This window comes from Phodopus roborovskii, unplaced genomic scaffold (genome assembly GCF_943737965.1).
Source record: "Phodopus roborovskii unplaced genomic scaffold, PHOROB, whole genome shotgun sequence".
Classification (NCBI taxonomy): domain Eukaryota; kingdom Metazoa; phylum Chordata; class Mammalia; order Rodentia; family Cricetidae; genus Phodopus; species Phodopus roborovskii.
This window is the reverse complement of record NW_026125391.1, coordinates 11071462-11086557: the sequence shown is the minus strand read 5'-3', so window position 1 is coordinate 11086557 and position 15096 is coordinate 11071462. Positions and strand designations below refer to the sequence as shown.

The following is a 15096-nucleotide window of genomic DNA, read 5'->3' as shown; positions in this document are numbered from 1 at the left end:
GGGGGCGCTGTTATGGGGATTCTAAGAAGATGCAGAAATCCTGGCTGTAGTCTGCAAGGCTGCCTTGGTCAAGCTGTTTTGAATGTTGGATCACCTGGTACTCTGTTTCAGGGGGTCTGGCTTGATCAAACCACATTAGTCTGAAGGAATCCACAGCTTTTTATTTTCTGTGGAAACAAAAATAGAAATCCTTTTCCCCAGTAATTTGTCCTTAGACTTAAAATTTGAAGTCAAAGCCTTTTTAAAATATATAAATTGGATTGATCCAGCAGAATTTGTTTTAACAGTTGTTATTATTTCCTCAGCAGTCAAATGATACAAAGACAATATAATGCCGTACAGTATGCAGCTCCCCATCTTTATGTGGCTTTTTTATTACTCAGTTTCTGTTCTATTTTTTCATTTTTTGAGACAGGGTTTCTCTGTGTAACTTTTATCTGTCCTTGAATTCACTCTGCATACCAGGTTTACTTAGCAAAAACAGAGATCTGCTTGCCTCTGTCTCTCTAGTGCTGGGATTAAAGGAGTGTGCCACCACACCCAACTCCTAGCTGTATTTTTAAAACTGTTTTATTCCTTTTCTTTCCCAAGCCTACATATATTTTAAAACACACTGTAAACCTTTAGAGGTTTTTCTTAATATGAATCTATCTTTACTGTAAATCTTTATCTTTTTCTCGCATGAGTCTTTTATCGGATAAACAACAACATTGCTAAAATGAAAATCATAGCTGTGTTAGCCACAGTCTATCCAAGATGACAGCTGCTATTTTACCTCTAGCACTGAGAGCTGTGGTCACCGACTTGGTCTATGCAGCAGCAAGCAGCATGTTACCAGCTTGGAGACGTGGTCACTGCCATTGCCAGCTCTCATACACACCAATGACACCAATGAATTGTTAGCAGTGCTTTTTTTTTTTTTTTTTTTTTTTTTTTCTGCTTATGCTGAGTCAGGAATCTTCCCTTAAAGGAGCCGCACAAATATCGGCTTGTTTCTCACAAATCAGAGTCCAACTGAGAAAAATGCTGCTACCAAGAAACCTTGCTTGTCTCTGTTCTTTTGTTTGTAAAACTTTTTTTTTTTAAGCATTTGTTAAATTTTAAGTGGAAGTTCTTATTAGCCACGTGGGCGCCATATGTAAGGAGTAAGGTTTTTCTTCCTGCTGCTGGTCTTGCCCCCCCCCCCACCAGCCCCAATTAACACAGAGAGACTCTGTATTTGTATATAATGCTGTTGGCCAGGTACTAGTTTCTTATGAGCTAGCTCTGTCTTAATTATTAACCCATTTCTATGTATTTCCACGTGGTCTTACCAGAGAGTGGGGGCCAGCGGTTCTGTTCTCTCCATTCTCTCCATGCTGACTCCTCCTTCCTACTTCCTCTTTCCTCCTTGTCTCCTAGTCCCTCCTCTCTTGCTTTCCTATTGGCTAACAGTGCTTTATTCATTAACCAGTATGAGAAACATATTTACAGAATGACATCTCCCATCAGTACCTTGTAATGGAAACTTAGCTAATGATCCATGGCTAGTGGTATCACGGTTCTAAGAAAGAAGTTACTACTGACACTATACTAAACCTGTATAATTCCTAACTCTGTTCTGAATACCCTTATGCCCACAGATAGGTGTAACTCTCACCATCACCAAAGAAAGCTCCTGTCTGTAGCAAGCAGAGACCATTACAGAGAGTCACAGCAGGTCAAAATGCAAAGAGCAACTGATTGTGGAATGCTGGGCCATAATAGATACACTTACAGGACACAATCCCTACACCTAAGGTTTAGGGAACATCACTGAAGAGGGTCAGTGATAGTGTAAGATCCAGAGTAACAGGGAGTATTCCATGAGATGGAGTCTTCTGGAGGAAAGCTACATTCATGATACTTCAACATGATGGATGCCTAAATAAGGCCTGAACCGTGATAACATGAGTGGATGTGTTAATGTGTAAGAGAGAAATTTCATGGAGTAGCAAACCCTAGCTGTAAGCTTATCTATTTCCTGTGTTCATGTGGATGTAGATGATTTCTTTGGGTTGACATTTTTCTTCTTGTACTCTCTGAGGGCTGGGTTTGTGGATAGGTATTGTTTAATTTGTTTTTGTTTTGTTTTTTTCATGGAATATCTTGTTTCTCCCATCCATGGTTATTAAGCTTTGTTGGATAAAGCAGTCTGGGCTGGCATCAATGGGCCCTTAGTGTCCTCATACTGTCTGACCAGGACTTTCATTGTTTCTGTTGAGAAAACAGCTGTATTTCTGATAGGTATGACTTTATATGTTACCTGGCCTTTCTCCTTTGCAGAACTTAATATTCTTTTTTTTATTCTGTATGTTTATTGTTTTGATTATTATGTGGCAAGGGAACTTTTGTTTTTTGTCTCGTCTATTTGGTGTTCTATAAGCCTCTTGTATTTTCATAGGTATGCCATTTTTTAGGTTGGGAAAGTTTTCTTCTGTGAGTTTGTTGAATATATTTTCTGTGCCTTTGAGGTGGACTTTTCCTCCTCTTCTATCCATATTATTCTTAGGTTCAGTCTTTTCTTGGTGTTCCAGATTTCCTGCATGCTTAGTGTTAAGAATTTGTTGAATTTAGTCTTTTTTTTAAAACTTTTCTTTCTTTCCTTCTTTCCTTCTTTCCTTCCTTCCTTTCCAGGGTTTCTCTGTGGCTTTGGAAGTTGTTCTGGAACTAGCTCTTGTAGACCAGGCTGGTCTCAAACTCACATAGATCCACCTGCCTCTGCCTGTTTCTGCTATTGTATCTTCAATAACTAATTATTATCTTTTCCATCTCTTATATTCTGTTGTTTATGCTTGCACTTGTGGTTCTTAATCATTTACCCAGATTTTCTATTTCCAGAATTGCCTTGTTTTGTGCTTTTTGTATTTCCTCTGTTTTAGATTTCATGTCTTGAATCATTTCCTTCACTTGTTTGATTGCTTTTTCTTGGTTTTCTTTAAGGGATTTGTCAATATCTTCCAATTTTGTGTTTGTCTTTTCTTCCATTTCTTTAAAATAATTTTTCATTTCCTCTTTAAATTCCTCAATCATTCTCATAAAGTTATTTTTATGTCTTTTTCTTCTTCTTTGTCTGTGTTGGGATGTTTAGGTCTTGCTGTTGTAGCACCATAGTGGTGCCATATTGATCTTCATATTGTTGAGTGTGTGATAACCTTGTTGTCTATGCAGCATTTCCTCTAATAGGTATAGGTGGAGCTTGTGCTTCAGTGTGTCTTTCTTTCTCCAATTGATATAGTTGGAGACTATGGCTCCATTGATCAATACTCCAGGCACAAGTAGAGCAGAGCTTCCTGTGAAAGCTCCTCCTGGTGGAAGTGGGACAAATGCTCAGGTGGTTACCCTTTGTGGTGCAGGTAGAGCTACAGCTCCTGAGGATGCTCCTCCTGTTGGAGATAGAAGTGGGGCTGAGGGTCCAGTGGTAGATGTAGTAGTGGGGTATCTCCAACCAAGAAATGGCATTGGATGCTGGCTGGGACACTGGTGCTCTTTCCCAGAGGAATTTTTTGTGAAAGTTTCTGGAAGCTACTGCTGGAAACAACTACTGCTGTTTCACTGGACAATCACTCATTGCTTCTGGGCCTGAAGCTGTGACCTCTCTGACACTGCTCCAGGGTCTGAGGCTTAAACCTCCCTCTGCTGCTCCTGCTCTGGGCCTGAAGCTCTAACCTTCCTGTATTGTTGCTGCTTCAGGCCTGAAACTTAGGCTTATATCTGATTTGAAATTAAATTTAACATAATTCATTATGCTTATGAGAAACCTAAAATAAGTTTGTGATTAAATCTTTTAAAATACATCAAAACACAAAGAAATAATTACCATAAATGTGTTCTTTTGTCAGAATTCCTTTCAGGAACAGAATTTATAGAATTACATATTATAGATAATTATTATATTGGCTATATTACATATATATTTGTTATAGTAGCATATGTTATATATGTATTATATTGGGGATTTATTGTAATGGCACACAGGCTATGGCCCAGCTAGTTCCACAATGGCTATCTACCAAGGGAAGATCCAATAATCCAGTTGTTCAGTCCACAATGTTAATGCTAGATGTCTCAGGTGCTTGTCAGTGTATATTGGAATACCAGAGAAGTTGGCTCTAATGCAAGAAAGAAACAGACTTGCTAGTAAGGATGAGAGCAAGCAGGGAGAGACAGAGGAAAGGAGAGGGAGGGAGAGAGAGAGAGAGAGAGAGAGAGAGAGAGAGAGAGAGAGAGAGAGAGAGAGCTTCATATTCCCACACCCTTCCTGTAAGCTGCCAGCAGGTATGATTCATATTAAAAGTAGATCTGAATTGGAAGTGAGCCTTCCAATTTCAAATGATTTAATTAAGAAAAATATCCCTCAGGTGTATCCAGACTTCATTAATTCTAGATGTAGTCAAGTTGTCACATCTATCATCCTAAAGTGGATTTTTTTTTAACAATTAATTTTTCCTACAGTTTTTCCCCCCCACAGGAGTCCACTTGTTTCTCTTTCAGCTGTGTTTTCACCATTGCCATGCTATAGGCATAACCAAAAATGAAAAAAAGAATATATGCTATACTTACAAATACATGATAGATTTTTTATTGTTTTGAAAGGGAACAGTTTTAAGCAAAAAAAAAAAAAATTGCTGTGCTAGGCAAGTGAATATGCTAACAGAACAAATTTTGAGAACTATGCAGTGATTGTGATTGGAGGAGAATGTGTGCTGTTACAAATCGTAGAGCATCTGGTAGCATGGAGTACAAATGTTATTCAGGTAAATCAACTGTGTTTTAAAGGTTTATGCATGTATATGCAAACATTAGTGTGCAGAATTAAAAATGTCTTTACTTTATCAAGTACATGTATAGGTGTTTATCTCTGTGGTGATGTGTGTGGAGTGTGCAGTGCCCATGTGGGGGCAGAAGAGTGACGCAGACCCCTGAAGTTGGAATTACAGGAGCATATGGCTGCCTGGTGTGGGACTTTGGAAGGGAGCTCTTGTGAAAAAGCAGTATGTTTTCTTAACCGCTGAGGTCTAGTATTAATGTTCCTGCAGTTATAGAGAAAACATAAACTGATGACTTCAATTCAGGTTGTTTTCCTTTGCTTTGTGGTGTGGGACTTTGGCTTTATTTGTTGTTTTGTGGCCTGGTTTCTAGCACTGGAACATGTATATAAGGCTAGTCTACCCCACATATTTGTCTCATTTCTCTCACCCTTTGCTTTCATCCTCTCTAGCAAGAATCCCAAAATTTAATGCTATCTATTGTAAGGAGTAAGGTTTTCCCACCCGCTGCCGGTCTTGGCTTGCCGCTGCGCCAGCCCCAAATAACACAGAGACTCTGTATTTGATATAATGCTGTTTCTCATCGGCTAGCTCGGTCTTAATTATTAACCCATTTCTATATATTTCCACGCGGTCTTATCTTACCGGGGAGAAGCCCGCCGGCGTTCTGCTCTCTCCGTCTTCCATCTTGACTCCTCCTTACTCTACTTCCTCTTTCCTCCTTGACTCCTAGTCCCTCCTATCTTCCTTTCCTATTGGCCAACAGTGCTTTATTCATTAACCAGTATGAGAAACATATTTACAGAATGACATCTCCCATCAATCTATTGCTGTACTCTAGACCCCAACCATTTGTGTGCCCCATGAGCACAATATCACTTGTAATCCTGTGTTAATATATTTGGACACGCTACATAGAGCATATGTCCCAGGAATAGAGATTAATTATTTTACTCTCTTCTTGTCCATGAAGTGAATGTTCCCAGATGAGTTGTCTTCTAGGGATGCCCTTATGTGGTTTCCTGAAGGTCCATATGCAATTCTTTGTGGTGAGAGGGAGGGAGTGCCAATAGATAAGAAAAATAGAATGATAATAATACCATATGGTATTAAAATATACCATTACCATCTTCTTCTGTGTGCATCACCTGGTGTGCTGCTCTTATTTATCTTTAGGATCCCCAACACTGGCTTCTGTTCTGCCTCTCTCATTGTCAGCCCAGCTTCATTAATTCTTATTTTCAGTGTTGTAATCTGTCACTATAAAATATTTTGTGCACAAAGGGTTTTCTGTCTTTATCAATGTTTTTGTTTGTTCTATTTTTTTAAGTGAGTTAATTATACTTATCTTTTAATTCCTTGTATTCTGGTTTCAATTTGCATATTATTGTTTTTTCTTTTATTTTCAGGATAAGCAGAAACTACAAGAGAGTTTACGACAAGGTGCTTCCATCATAGGTGCTTTAGTTAAAGAAAGAAGTTCTGCACTTGCTGGTCAGCTCCTGGTGGCATGAAAAGCACAGACAAAGTCATCTAAAAGCTTCCAAAGACAGGTCCCTAAGGCTTTCTCTTGTACCTGCTTCCCTACCTCAATGTCTCTTCCTTGTGTGTGGTAGAGTATTTTAGTTGTGTTTTTCATCTTGCCACTTATAGAATGTGATGCTTAGGTTTTAAAAATGGGTTTATGTTCTTGTCCATGAAATTATATGTGTCAAATAAAAATGGCTCTGACCATAGAAAGATAGATAAATGAAAAATACCATCTTTATGTAAAGAACCTGTTCACTACTATAAGAAGGTCCAATTGAGATGATAAGGTGAGCTTGTGAAATGTTATTTGGCATCATTTTAAAAAGTCTACTCCTTCTAGATAGTTTCAGAAAAGTTTGTAGAGCTTCATGAAGGTTTAGTTGCTTGTGTCAGTCCCTGGATATGGACTTCTGGAAGCCAGGGCTGCCTGTGTTAGTTACTCTTGATGCAGGAAGTACATGTAGCCTTGCAAAACAAAAATTTTATTCTTCCAATTTCTATTGGCCATACATATTAACTCTTAATATTTCCCTTATGTTGATTTAATAATTATACATACATACAGTCATTTAAATGCATTTTTCTTCTATATATAAATCCATTTTATTGAAATATGTTAAATCAGAATATGCTGGGACTTACATTGCATGAAGAAATTATAAGAGCTGCATGAAATGTGTTTGTTAAAGACTGTCAATAAAAATATCTACTTTCTGAAATATCTCTCATAACGTGTTAACTGAATTCCTCTATATTTTTTTGAGTTTCAATATAACATCAGAGTTATTGTGTTACATTTGAATGGTAGGTGAGATCCCAAGTAAAATATTGTGTCAGAGTTTATATTTCATGTTTAATAATAGAGGGCAGAATGTAATGGGCATGAATTAGTTATTGTAGGTCTTCTAAAATGAAATGGGTTCATTGACTATAAATGTGGATACAAATTAGTGAGCTTATCATTTGTTCTCTGTATTAAGAAATATAAACCAACTAACTCAAATTTACAGAGGTGAAAGTGTAACATGAAAAATAAAAGTATACAGATACAGTTTTGGATTACAAGCTTCAAGCTGAAGATCATAAAAGCAAAGCAGCTGGTCACTAGCTCTTATTCTACCTCTGACTGGAAGTTGACCCTGGCTCTATCAAACATCAGACTAACCCCAGACTTCTATGTTCTCCTCAAGTATGGCTGGAGAATGTATGTCCGATCCTGACTACTGAAGACCCTGCTCCTAAATTTTATACCCATCTAGTTCTAAGATTAAAGGCATGTGATCCCAGATGTTGAGATCATCTTTGTATGAGCTGTTTCTGTCTAGGACTGTATCAATCTTGTGTAGATCTGGATGGCCTTGAACTTACAGAGATCCATTTACCTTTTAATCCTGAGTGCTAGGATTAAAGGTGTGTACCACCACCTCCCAGATCTATGGCTACTGGGATTTAAAGGTGTATATCACCACTGATTTATCTATAAAGCTGGAGTCTGACTTTGCTTTCTGAATTCTCAGTCAAGCTTTAATATCACCACATGAAAATATATAAGAAATGTATGGATTTGGTTAGGACTTATATGTTCCTGTCATGGGGCAGAAAGAAGACTGTAGCAAGGCTTAAAGAGATGGCGAGTGGTTTTAATTCCCTATACCATAACTTGGCACATCTACACATTAGCAAGATTGCTCTATAGAGTGTTGGGTCAGTCAACATAGGTTTTTATTTAGTATAGAGTATTAAGGGGACAGGCATTTACCCAAAGATGCCTCTCTTGCATTGTTTACATGATGAACCATTTTGCAGAATATTAAAAACTTTACAAATGCATTATTTCCCGGTAAGTCAATGCTTTGAAATTGAAGCAAGTTTCAAAACAAAACAAAATTCTTTACTGACTTTTCCAGTGTCTCCGGCTCAATTGTAAGAAGAGACAGGGCTTCCTTAGGAAGACTGGAATTAATTTAAGCCTTAATATGGCAGTGAATCCTGGCAAGGATATCCAGAGGATATCTCACAGCTAGAGATGTGAGAGGATCCTGTACTGAACACTGAGGAATGGGAAGAGGCAGGAAAGTCAGGAGCAGAGCTTATCCCTGGGTTGATGAGAGTCTCACTATCACCCAACCTTGGAAGGGTGAGGGGAACACAGGGACTTGGTGACTAAGAGATAAGGGTCAGTTATTTTAAGATGTTTGTTTAAAGACCCCGAAGTCACTTTACATTTTTATTACCATTTTGGGAATATAATGACTTTAATAACCTGTCCATTCTAACTTTATCATCCAAAATCCCTTAAAAATACAACTAAACACTGAGTCAAACTGGAATCCAGATGCAGGGAGGGAGGACAAGACCAGGCTACAGAAACCCATAGAGACAGCTGACTTGAACAAGGAGGAGCTAATGGGCCCCCAGACTGATAGCTGGGACACCAGCATTGAACTGACTCATATCCCCTGAACATGGGTTTCAGTTAGAAAACCTGGGCAGTCTAAGGGACCTCAAACAGTGGAACCAAGATGTGTCCCTGGTGCACAAAAGGACTTGGGGAGCATGTTCCCCATGGAAGGATACTCCCTTAACCCATAGGCAGGAGTGAGGGCCTAGACCCTACTCCAAATGACTTGACAGATTTAGATGACCCCTCTAGGAAGGCATCACCCTATACATGGGGGGTGACGATGGGATGGGAGGGTGGTCGGTGGGGATGGGAGGGTAGAAGAGAGGGAGGGAAGGATGGAGCGGCAACTGGGATACATATGAAAAGTAAGAAAAATAAATAAGTAAATAAAAATAGTCATTGTACTGAAAATGTTTCTAGTTGTAGGAAAATTTTGTAAACATTTTAATCCAAATTCATAATACTTAGTTAAAAAAGATTTAAAGTGTTTTATTTTAAACATTCAAAGCTGAGAGATGGGATCATCAATGATTTATATTGCTAAGACTTGTAGTACATTTTACATTAAAATACTCCATTTAAGATGTGACTTATTGCCATGTTCATCACAGCCCCAGAAATGAACCTGATTGGAGAAATGAGGGAATGAAGAAAAGAAAGATCCAGGGGAGATGAGGACATAAGGGAGCAGGAAGCTTGAGTCAGGGGAAGAATAGAGGAGAGCATAAAAGAGATACTGTAATAGAGCAATTATAGATCTAAAAAGAAATCTTACAATAGGGATCTACAAGGATGACTCCAACTAACAATTTAAGCAGTAGTGGAGAGGATACCTTAAATGCCCTTCCCTGATAAAGATATTGATAAATACCTTAAATGTCATCCTAGAGCCTTCATCCAGTAGCTGATGGAAGCAGAAGCAGGCACCTACAGATAAACACTGAGCCGAACTCCTGGAATCCATTTGCAGAGAAGGAGAAGTGATGGACAAAGAGGTCAAGACCAAGCTGGAGAAACATGCAGAAATTGATAACCTTAAGAAGGGGGAGCTCATGTACACCAGTCTGATAGCTGGGAAACCAGCATAACTGACCCAGAGCCTAACTAACATGGGTGTTAGTTAGGAGGACTGGGTAGTCTATGGGGCCTCTGGTACTGGAGCAGTGTGTATCCCTAGTGTATGAATGGACTTTGGAAGCCCATTTCACATAGAGGGATATTCCCTTAGCCCAGACACATGTGGGAGGGAGGCCCTAGGCCCTGCTCCAAATGACATAACAGACTTTGAAGATCCCCCATGGAAGGCCTCACTCTCCCTGGAAAGCAGAAAGGGAATGGGATGGGGATTGGTGGGAAGAGGGGAGGAAGGGAGAGTGAGGGAACTGGGATTGACATGTATACCAAGCTTGTTTTCAATTTATATAAATAATATAAAAAATTTTAATTAAAAAAGAGAGATCCAGATACACACAGATTAATGGTCTAGGATTTCAGATGGAAAAGCCTCAGTGGCCCGGAAACTCAATGTGTTTACTATATGCAGTTGAACAGAGAAGAAGGGTTATTTTATAAAACTGAACAGGGAGATATGGTCATTATATTCTGCTGAATAAGGAAGCAGGTTTAGCTAGGCACAATCTCTGTAGGTGTCTTAGTTAGGTTTTCTATTGCTGTGAGGAGACACTGACCACAGAAACACTTGTAAAAGAAAACAGTTATTGGGGCTGGCTTATAGGTTTAGAGGTTTAGACCATTATCATCTTGGTGGTAGCATGGTGATATGCAGGCTGACATGGTGCTGGAGAAGGAGCTAAGAGTTCTACATCTGGATTGGCAGGTGACAGGAAGAAAGGGAGATACATACCAGGCCTGGCTTGAGCATTTGAAACTCCAAAGTCCACCTCCATTGACACATTTCCTCCAAAAAGGCCACATCTACACCAACTAAGACATACATCCTAATAGGGCCAATCCATAATTACAAAATATTCAAATATATGAGCCTATGGAGGTCATTCCTATTCAAATCTCTGTATTCCATTCCCTGGCCACTATAGGCTTGTAATGTTGTAATGATGCAAAAGATGCATTCAATTCAACTTCAAAAATCCCCATAGTCTATTACAGTCTTAAGCCTGTTTAAAAGTCTAAAGTTCAAAGTCTCTTCTGAGACTCGAGATAGTCTCTTAGCTATAAACCTCTGTAAAATCAAAATAAAAAAGTAATCACAATCACATACTTTCAACATACAATGGTGCATAGAATACATTATGCTTCCAAACAGGAGGAAAGGCAGAAAAGCGAGGAAATAGTGGACTGACACAAGACCTAAAACTTGCCGGGCAAACTTGCATCTCCATGTCTTATGTCAAAGTGTTCTTTAGATCTCCAACTCTTTTCGCTCTCTTGAGCTGATTCCATACCCTGTTAACAGCTCTCTTTGGCATGTATTGCATGATTCTGCCATTGCCAACATCATGGGGTCTCCAAGGCAATCTAGGCTTCACGTTTACAGCTTCACACAATGGCCTCTGTGGACACCATGCAAGGATATCCCTGACACATTCCGGGCCTCAGCAGCCTTTCCTTAGCAACAGGGGGAAAGTTCCTAAACTCATATATCCTTAACTCTAAATCCAGAACCATGTGGCCAAAGCTGCCAAGTTCTGCTGCTTGCTGGGGCTGGAACATGGCCCCCCCATTCAAATACATTTTCATCAGCTTCCTGTTTTCAATGTTTTCCTTCACTCCCTAATCTTAGTTTCCTGGAACTCAATCTATAGACCAAGTTGGTGTTCAACTCAGAGATCCACCGCTCCTGCCTCTGGAGTATAGCATGTGCCACCATACCTGGCTCTCAACTTTTCTTTAGTTGCTTTTCACAAGTTTGAAGCTTAGCTGAGTGTAATGTTGCCCCGGGGTCACTATTCCCTTGGCTCCATTTAGCATTGGGTTTTTATTTATTCTTTTTATCTCCGTGAGTAGTGGTACTCCCTTTTTCCTAAAACTGTACGTTTTGCACTTTTCCTTGTTCAGCTTGCTCCTTTTCATTATAGATCTGCATAAGCATGACCCACTAATAACTGAGCAACACAGTCAATACTAGGATATTTGGAACTTTTCTCTGCCAAAATTATAATTCACAACTCTTCAATTTAGCCACAGGCAGAATATTTTGAGCAACAATATTCTTTGCCAAAATATCACAAGAATGGACTCTAGGCCACATACCAATATTCTTCTCCTCTGAAACCTCTTGAGACAGGCTCCAACAATTCAAATCACCGTTATCACCACTGCCATCTATTCTGCTACTAGTATGGTCCATTAAACACCATTTAAAGCATTCATCTTGCTTCCTAAACCAAAGTCCCAAACTCCACATTCTTCCAAACAAAACCCCAATCAGGCCCATCACAGCAATACCTAGTCCCTGGCACCAACTTCTGTCTTAGTCAAGGTTTCCATTGCTGTGAGGAGACACCATAACCATAGGGACTTTTTAAAGAAAAATATTTAGCTGAGGCTGGCTTATAGGTTCAGAGGTTTAGTATGGCAGGAAGCATGGTGGCACTCAGGCAGATACAGTACTGTGAGAGGAGCTAAGAATTCTACAGCTGGATCAGCAGCAAAAGGAAGAGAGAGAAAGAGATACATTGGGTCTAGCTTGAACATTTGAACACCCCAAACTTACTCCCAGTGACACATTCCCTTTGACAAGGCCACTTCTACCTCAACAAGAACACTCCTCATAATAGTGCAACTCCCTAATAACCTAACATTCAAATTTATGATCCTATGAGAGCCATTCCTAGTTAAATGACCACAGTAGCACAGTGGCCTTCATATGAGAGAAAGATGTGGATATTTTCTGTGAACACTGTCAACATCCATGTATGAACCAGATAGCTCTGTTATCCTTATGAGGCTATCCTTGGTGGGGGGGTGGGGGGTGGTGAGTTGCCACTTTCCCATTCATCTGAGACCAGGATTCTTGACATGTTCAGTCCCATTTCAACAGCATGTATTCATTCAAGACTTCCCTTACTCATCAAGGCTACTTCCACTCCCTACCACTTATGTATGTTATGACATACAGGAATGAGTCAGACCTTGAGTTCTGTGCAGTCATCTCAGGCATTCTGTACTACTTTAAAAAAGGAAAGTTCAAAATTCATATATGAGTGAGTACATACCGTGTTTGTCTTTTTGTGACTGGATTACCTCACTCAGGATGGTTTCTTCTAGTTCTATCCATTTCCCTGTGAATCAAAGGATTACCAGCTTACAACTCACACCACCAGAAAAGCTGGGAAACAAGGATGACCCTAAGAGAGACTTACATGGTCACCTAGAGAAAGAGAAAGGGACAAGATCTCCTGAGCAAAATTGGAGCATGGAGGGAGGGGAAAGGGAGTTAAGAGAAAGAGAAGGGGAGAAGAGGAGGGGAGAGGTGGGCATGAAGGAACAGGAAGACTGAGACAGGGAAAGAATATACCATAATAGAGGGAGACATTATAGATTTAAGGAGAAATCTGGCACTAGGGAAATGTCCAGGGATCTACAAAGATGACCCAAACTAACAAGCTAAGCAATAGTAGAGAGGATACCTTTAATGCCCTTCCACGATAATGAGATTGACTACTGTCTTATATGCCATCCTAGAGTCTTCATCTAGTAGCTGATAGAAGCAGAAGCAGATACCCACAGCTAAATGCTAGCTGAACTCCTGGAATCCAGTTGCAGAGAGGGAGGAGTGATGAACAAAGAGTGAAGACCAGACCGGAGAAACCCACAGAAACAGCTGACCTTAACAAAGGGGGGGGGGCTCATGCACCCCAGTCTGATAGCTGGGAAAACAGTATAGGACCTACCCAGAATCCCCTGAACATGGGTGTCAGTTAGGAGGACTGTGCAGTTTATGGGGCCTCTAGTAATGAGTCAATATTAATCCCTAGTATACTGATGGACTTTGGGAGCCCACCCCACATAGAGGGATACTCTCTCAGCCTAGACATATGGGGAAAGGCCTAGGCCCTGCCCCCAAATGATGGGACAGACTTTGAAGATTCCCGATGGAAGGCTTAACCCTCCCTGGTGAGCAGAAAGGGAATGGATTGGGGTTTGATGGGGGTAATAGGGGAGAATTGGAGGGTGAAGGAACTGGAGTTGACGTGTAAACCTTGTTTCAAATTTAAATAAAAAGGAAAAAAATAAAGTTCATTTTCCATGATAATCCATCATCACTATGGATTTCATTCCATGATTTTTAAATTGTGGTAACCACTACATGAAAAATAAATAATAAAACCATTATATAACATTTGTAAATTTCATAGTTTTAATGCTGAAACTAATTGTATAGCATTTAAAATGTTTTAAACATTTTTAAAAGCTGATTGATGTACCTCAATGCCATTCATTTGCCAGTCCTTCCATAACTGACCTCCACCTTTTCTCCCAAAAGAAATTTAAAAATTAAAATTAGAAAACACCTTTCTAATCCCTCTGGGCAATAGCTCAATGCTCCATCATTCACAGCCTTCTCTCATGCCACAGTCTCCAGTCCCATCTGATCCTCTGTCAAACACAGACTTCTCTCATATGACTGTCTCCAGTTCCACCATACTTTTACCATTCTTCTTTTCTGTCTTTCCCGCCTCTCTGTCACTCTCATTCATTCCTCCTATGGCATTGGAAGCTGCAGTGTATCATGCAGTATAATCTTTCATCCAAACAGCTTTACTTGAAAATGTTCATTACAATGAGTCATTGGTCTCATTCAAGGCTTCTGGCTTCTGCTTCACAATCAGTACTAGACCCCCACCAGGACTCCTGTCAGATATTCTGCTGTTGCTCCCAGGCATGGAGATCCTGTGGCTATGGTTCAACAGGAACAGTCTTTTCCTGTGCTTCGGCAGCTCATCAATAAGGTAGATATTGTGGTGGGCCAACTCAAGGTTCTGGATCTGGGCCTGGATGATAACTGACCTGGTTGGCCCGGGTCTTCCCATCTCCCCAGCCCCAGAAAGAGTGAGGCTCATTTCCCCAAGTCCATACCCCTGCCTATCTATGCTATTCCATGAGGAGTGAGGGGTGGGGCAAGTTCTCCCGCAGCTGGCAAAGGATAAGCCATATCAGTAGGCTTGGACATCAATATGGTTCCCCCTAGACCATGGACATGTGCATGGACTTTTGTGGTAGCATGGGCAACAGACAGCAACAGACCCCAGCTACAGCAGGACTAGGAATGCAGACATGGTCCATGGTGGCAGCCTGAGCCTAGACATCAACATGGATTCAGGTGGCAGCCTGGACCGCAAATATTCAAATGGCCGTTGGTGGCAACAGGTGGTTTGCCCAGCCTGATATCAT

At 40.2% G+C, this 15096-nt stretch overlaps 1 protein-coding gene across 1 annotated transcript in view; it reads left to right on the top strand.

Annotated features, from left to right (window-relative positions):
- Positions 1-6714, top strand: part of Crppa (CDP-L-ribitol pyrophosphorylase A) — a 272273-nt gene extending 265559 nt beyond the window's left edge. The window contains exon 10 of the mRNA XM_051175086.1: positions 6197-6714. Coding sequence (XP_051031043.1) covers positions 6197-6301 — 105 coding nt within the window. The 3' untranslated portion in view covers positions 6302-6714. The remainder of the gene's footprint in view (positions 1-6196) is intronic.
- Positions 6715-15096: the final 8382 nt, after the last annotated feature.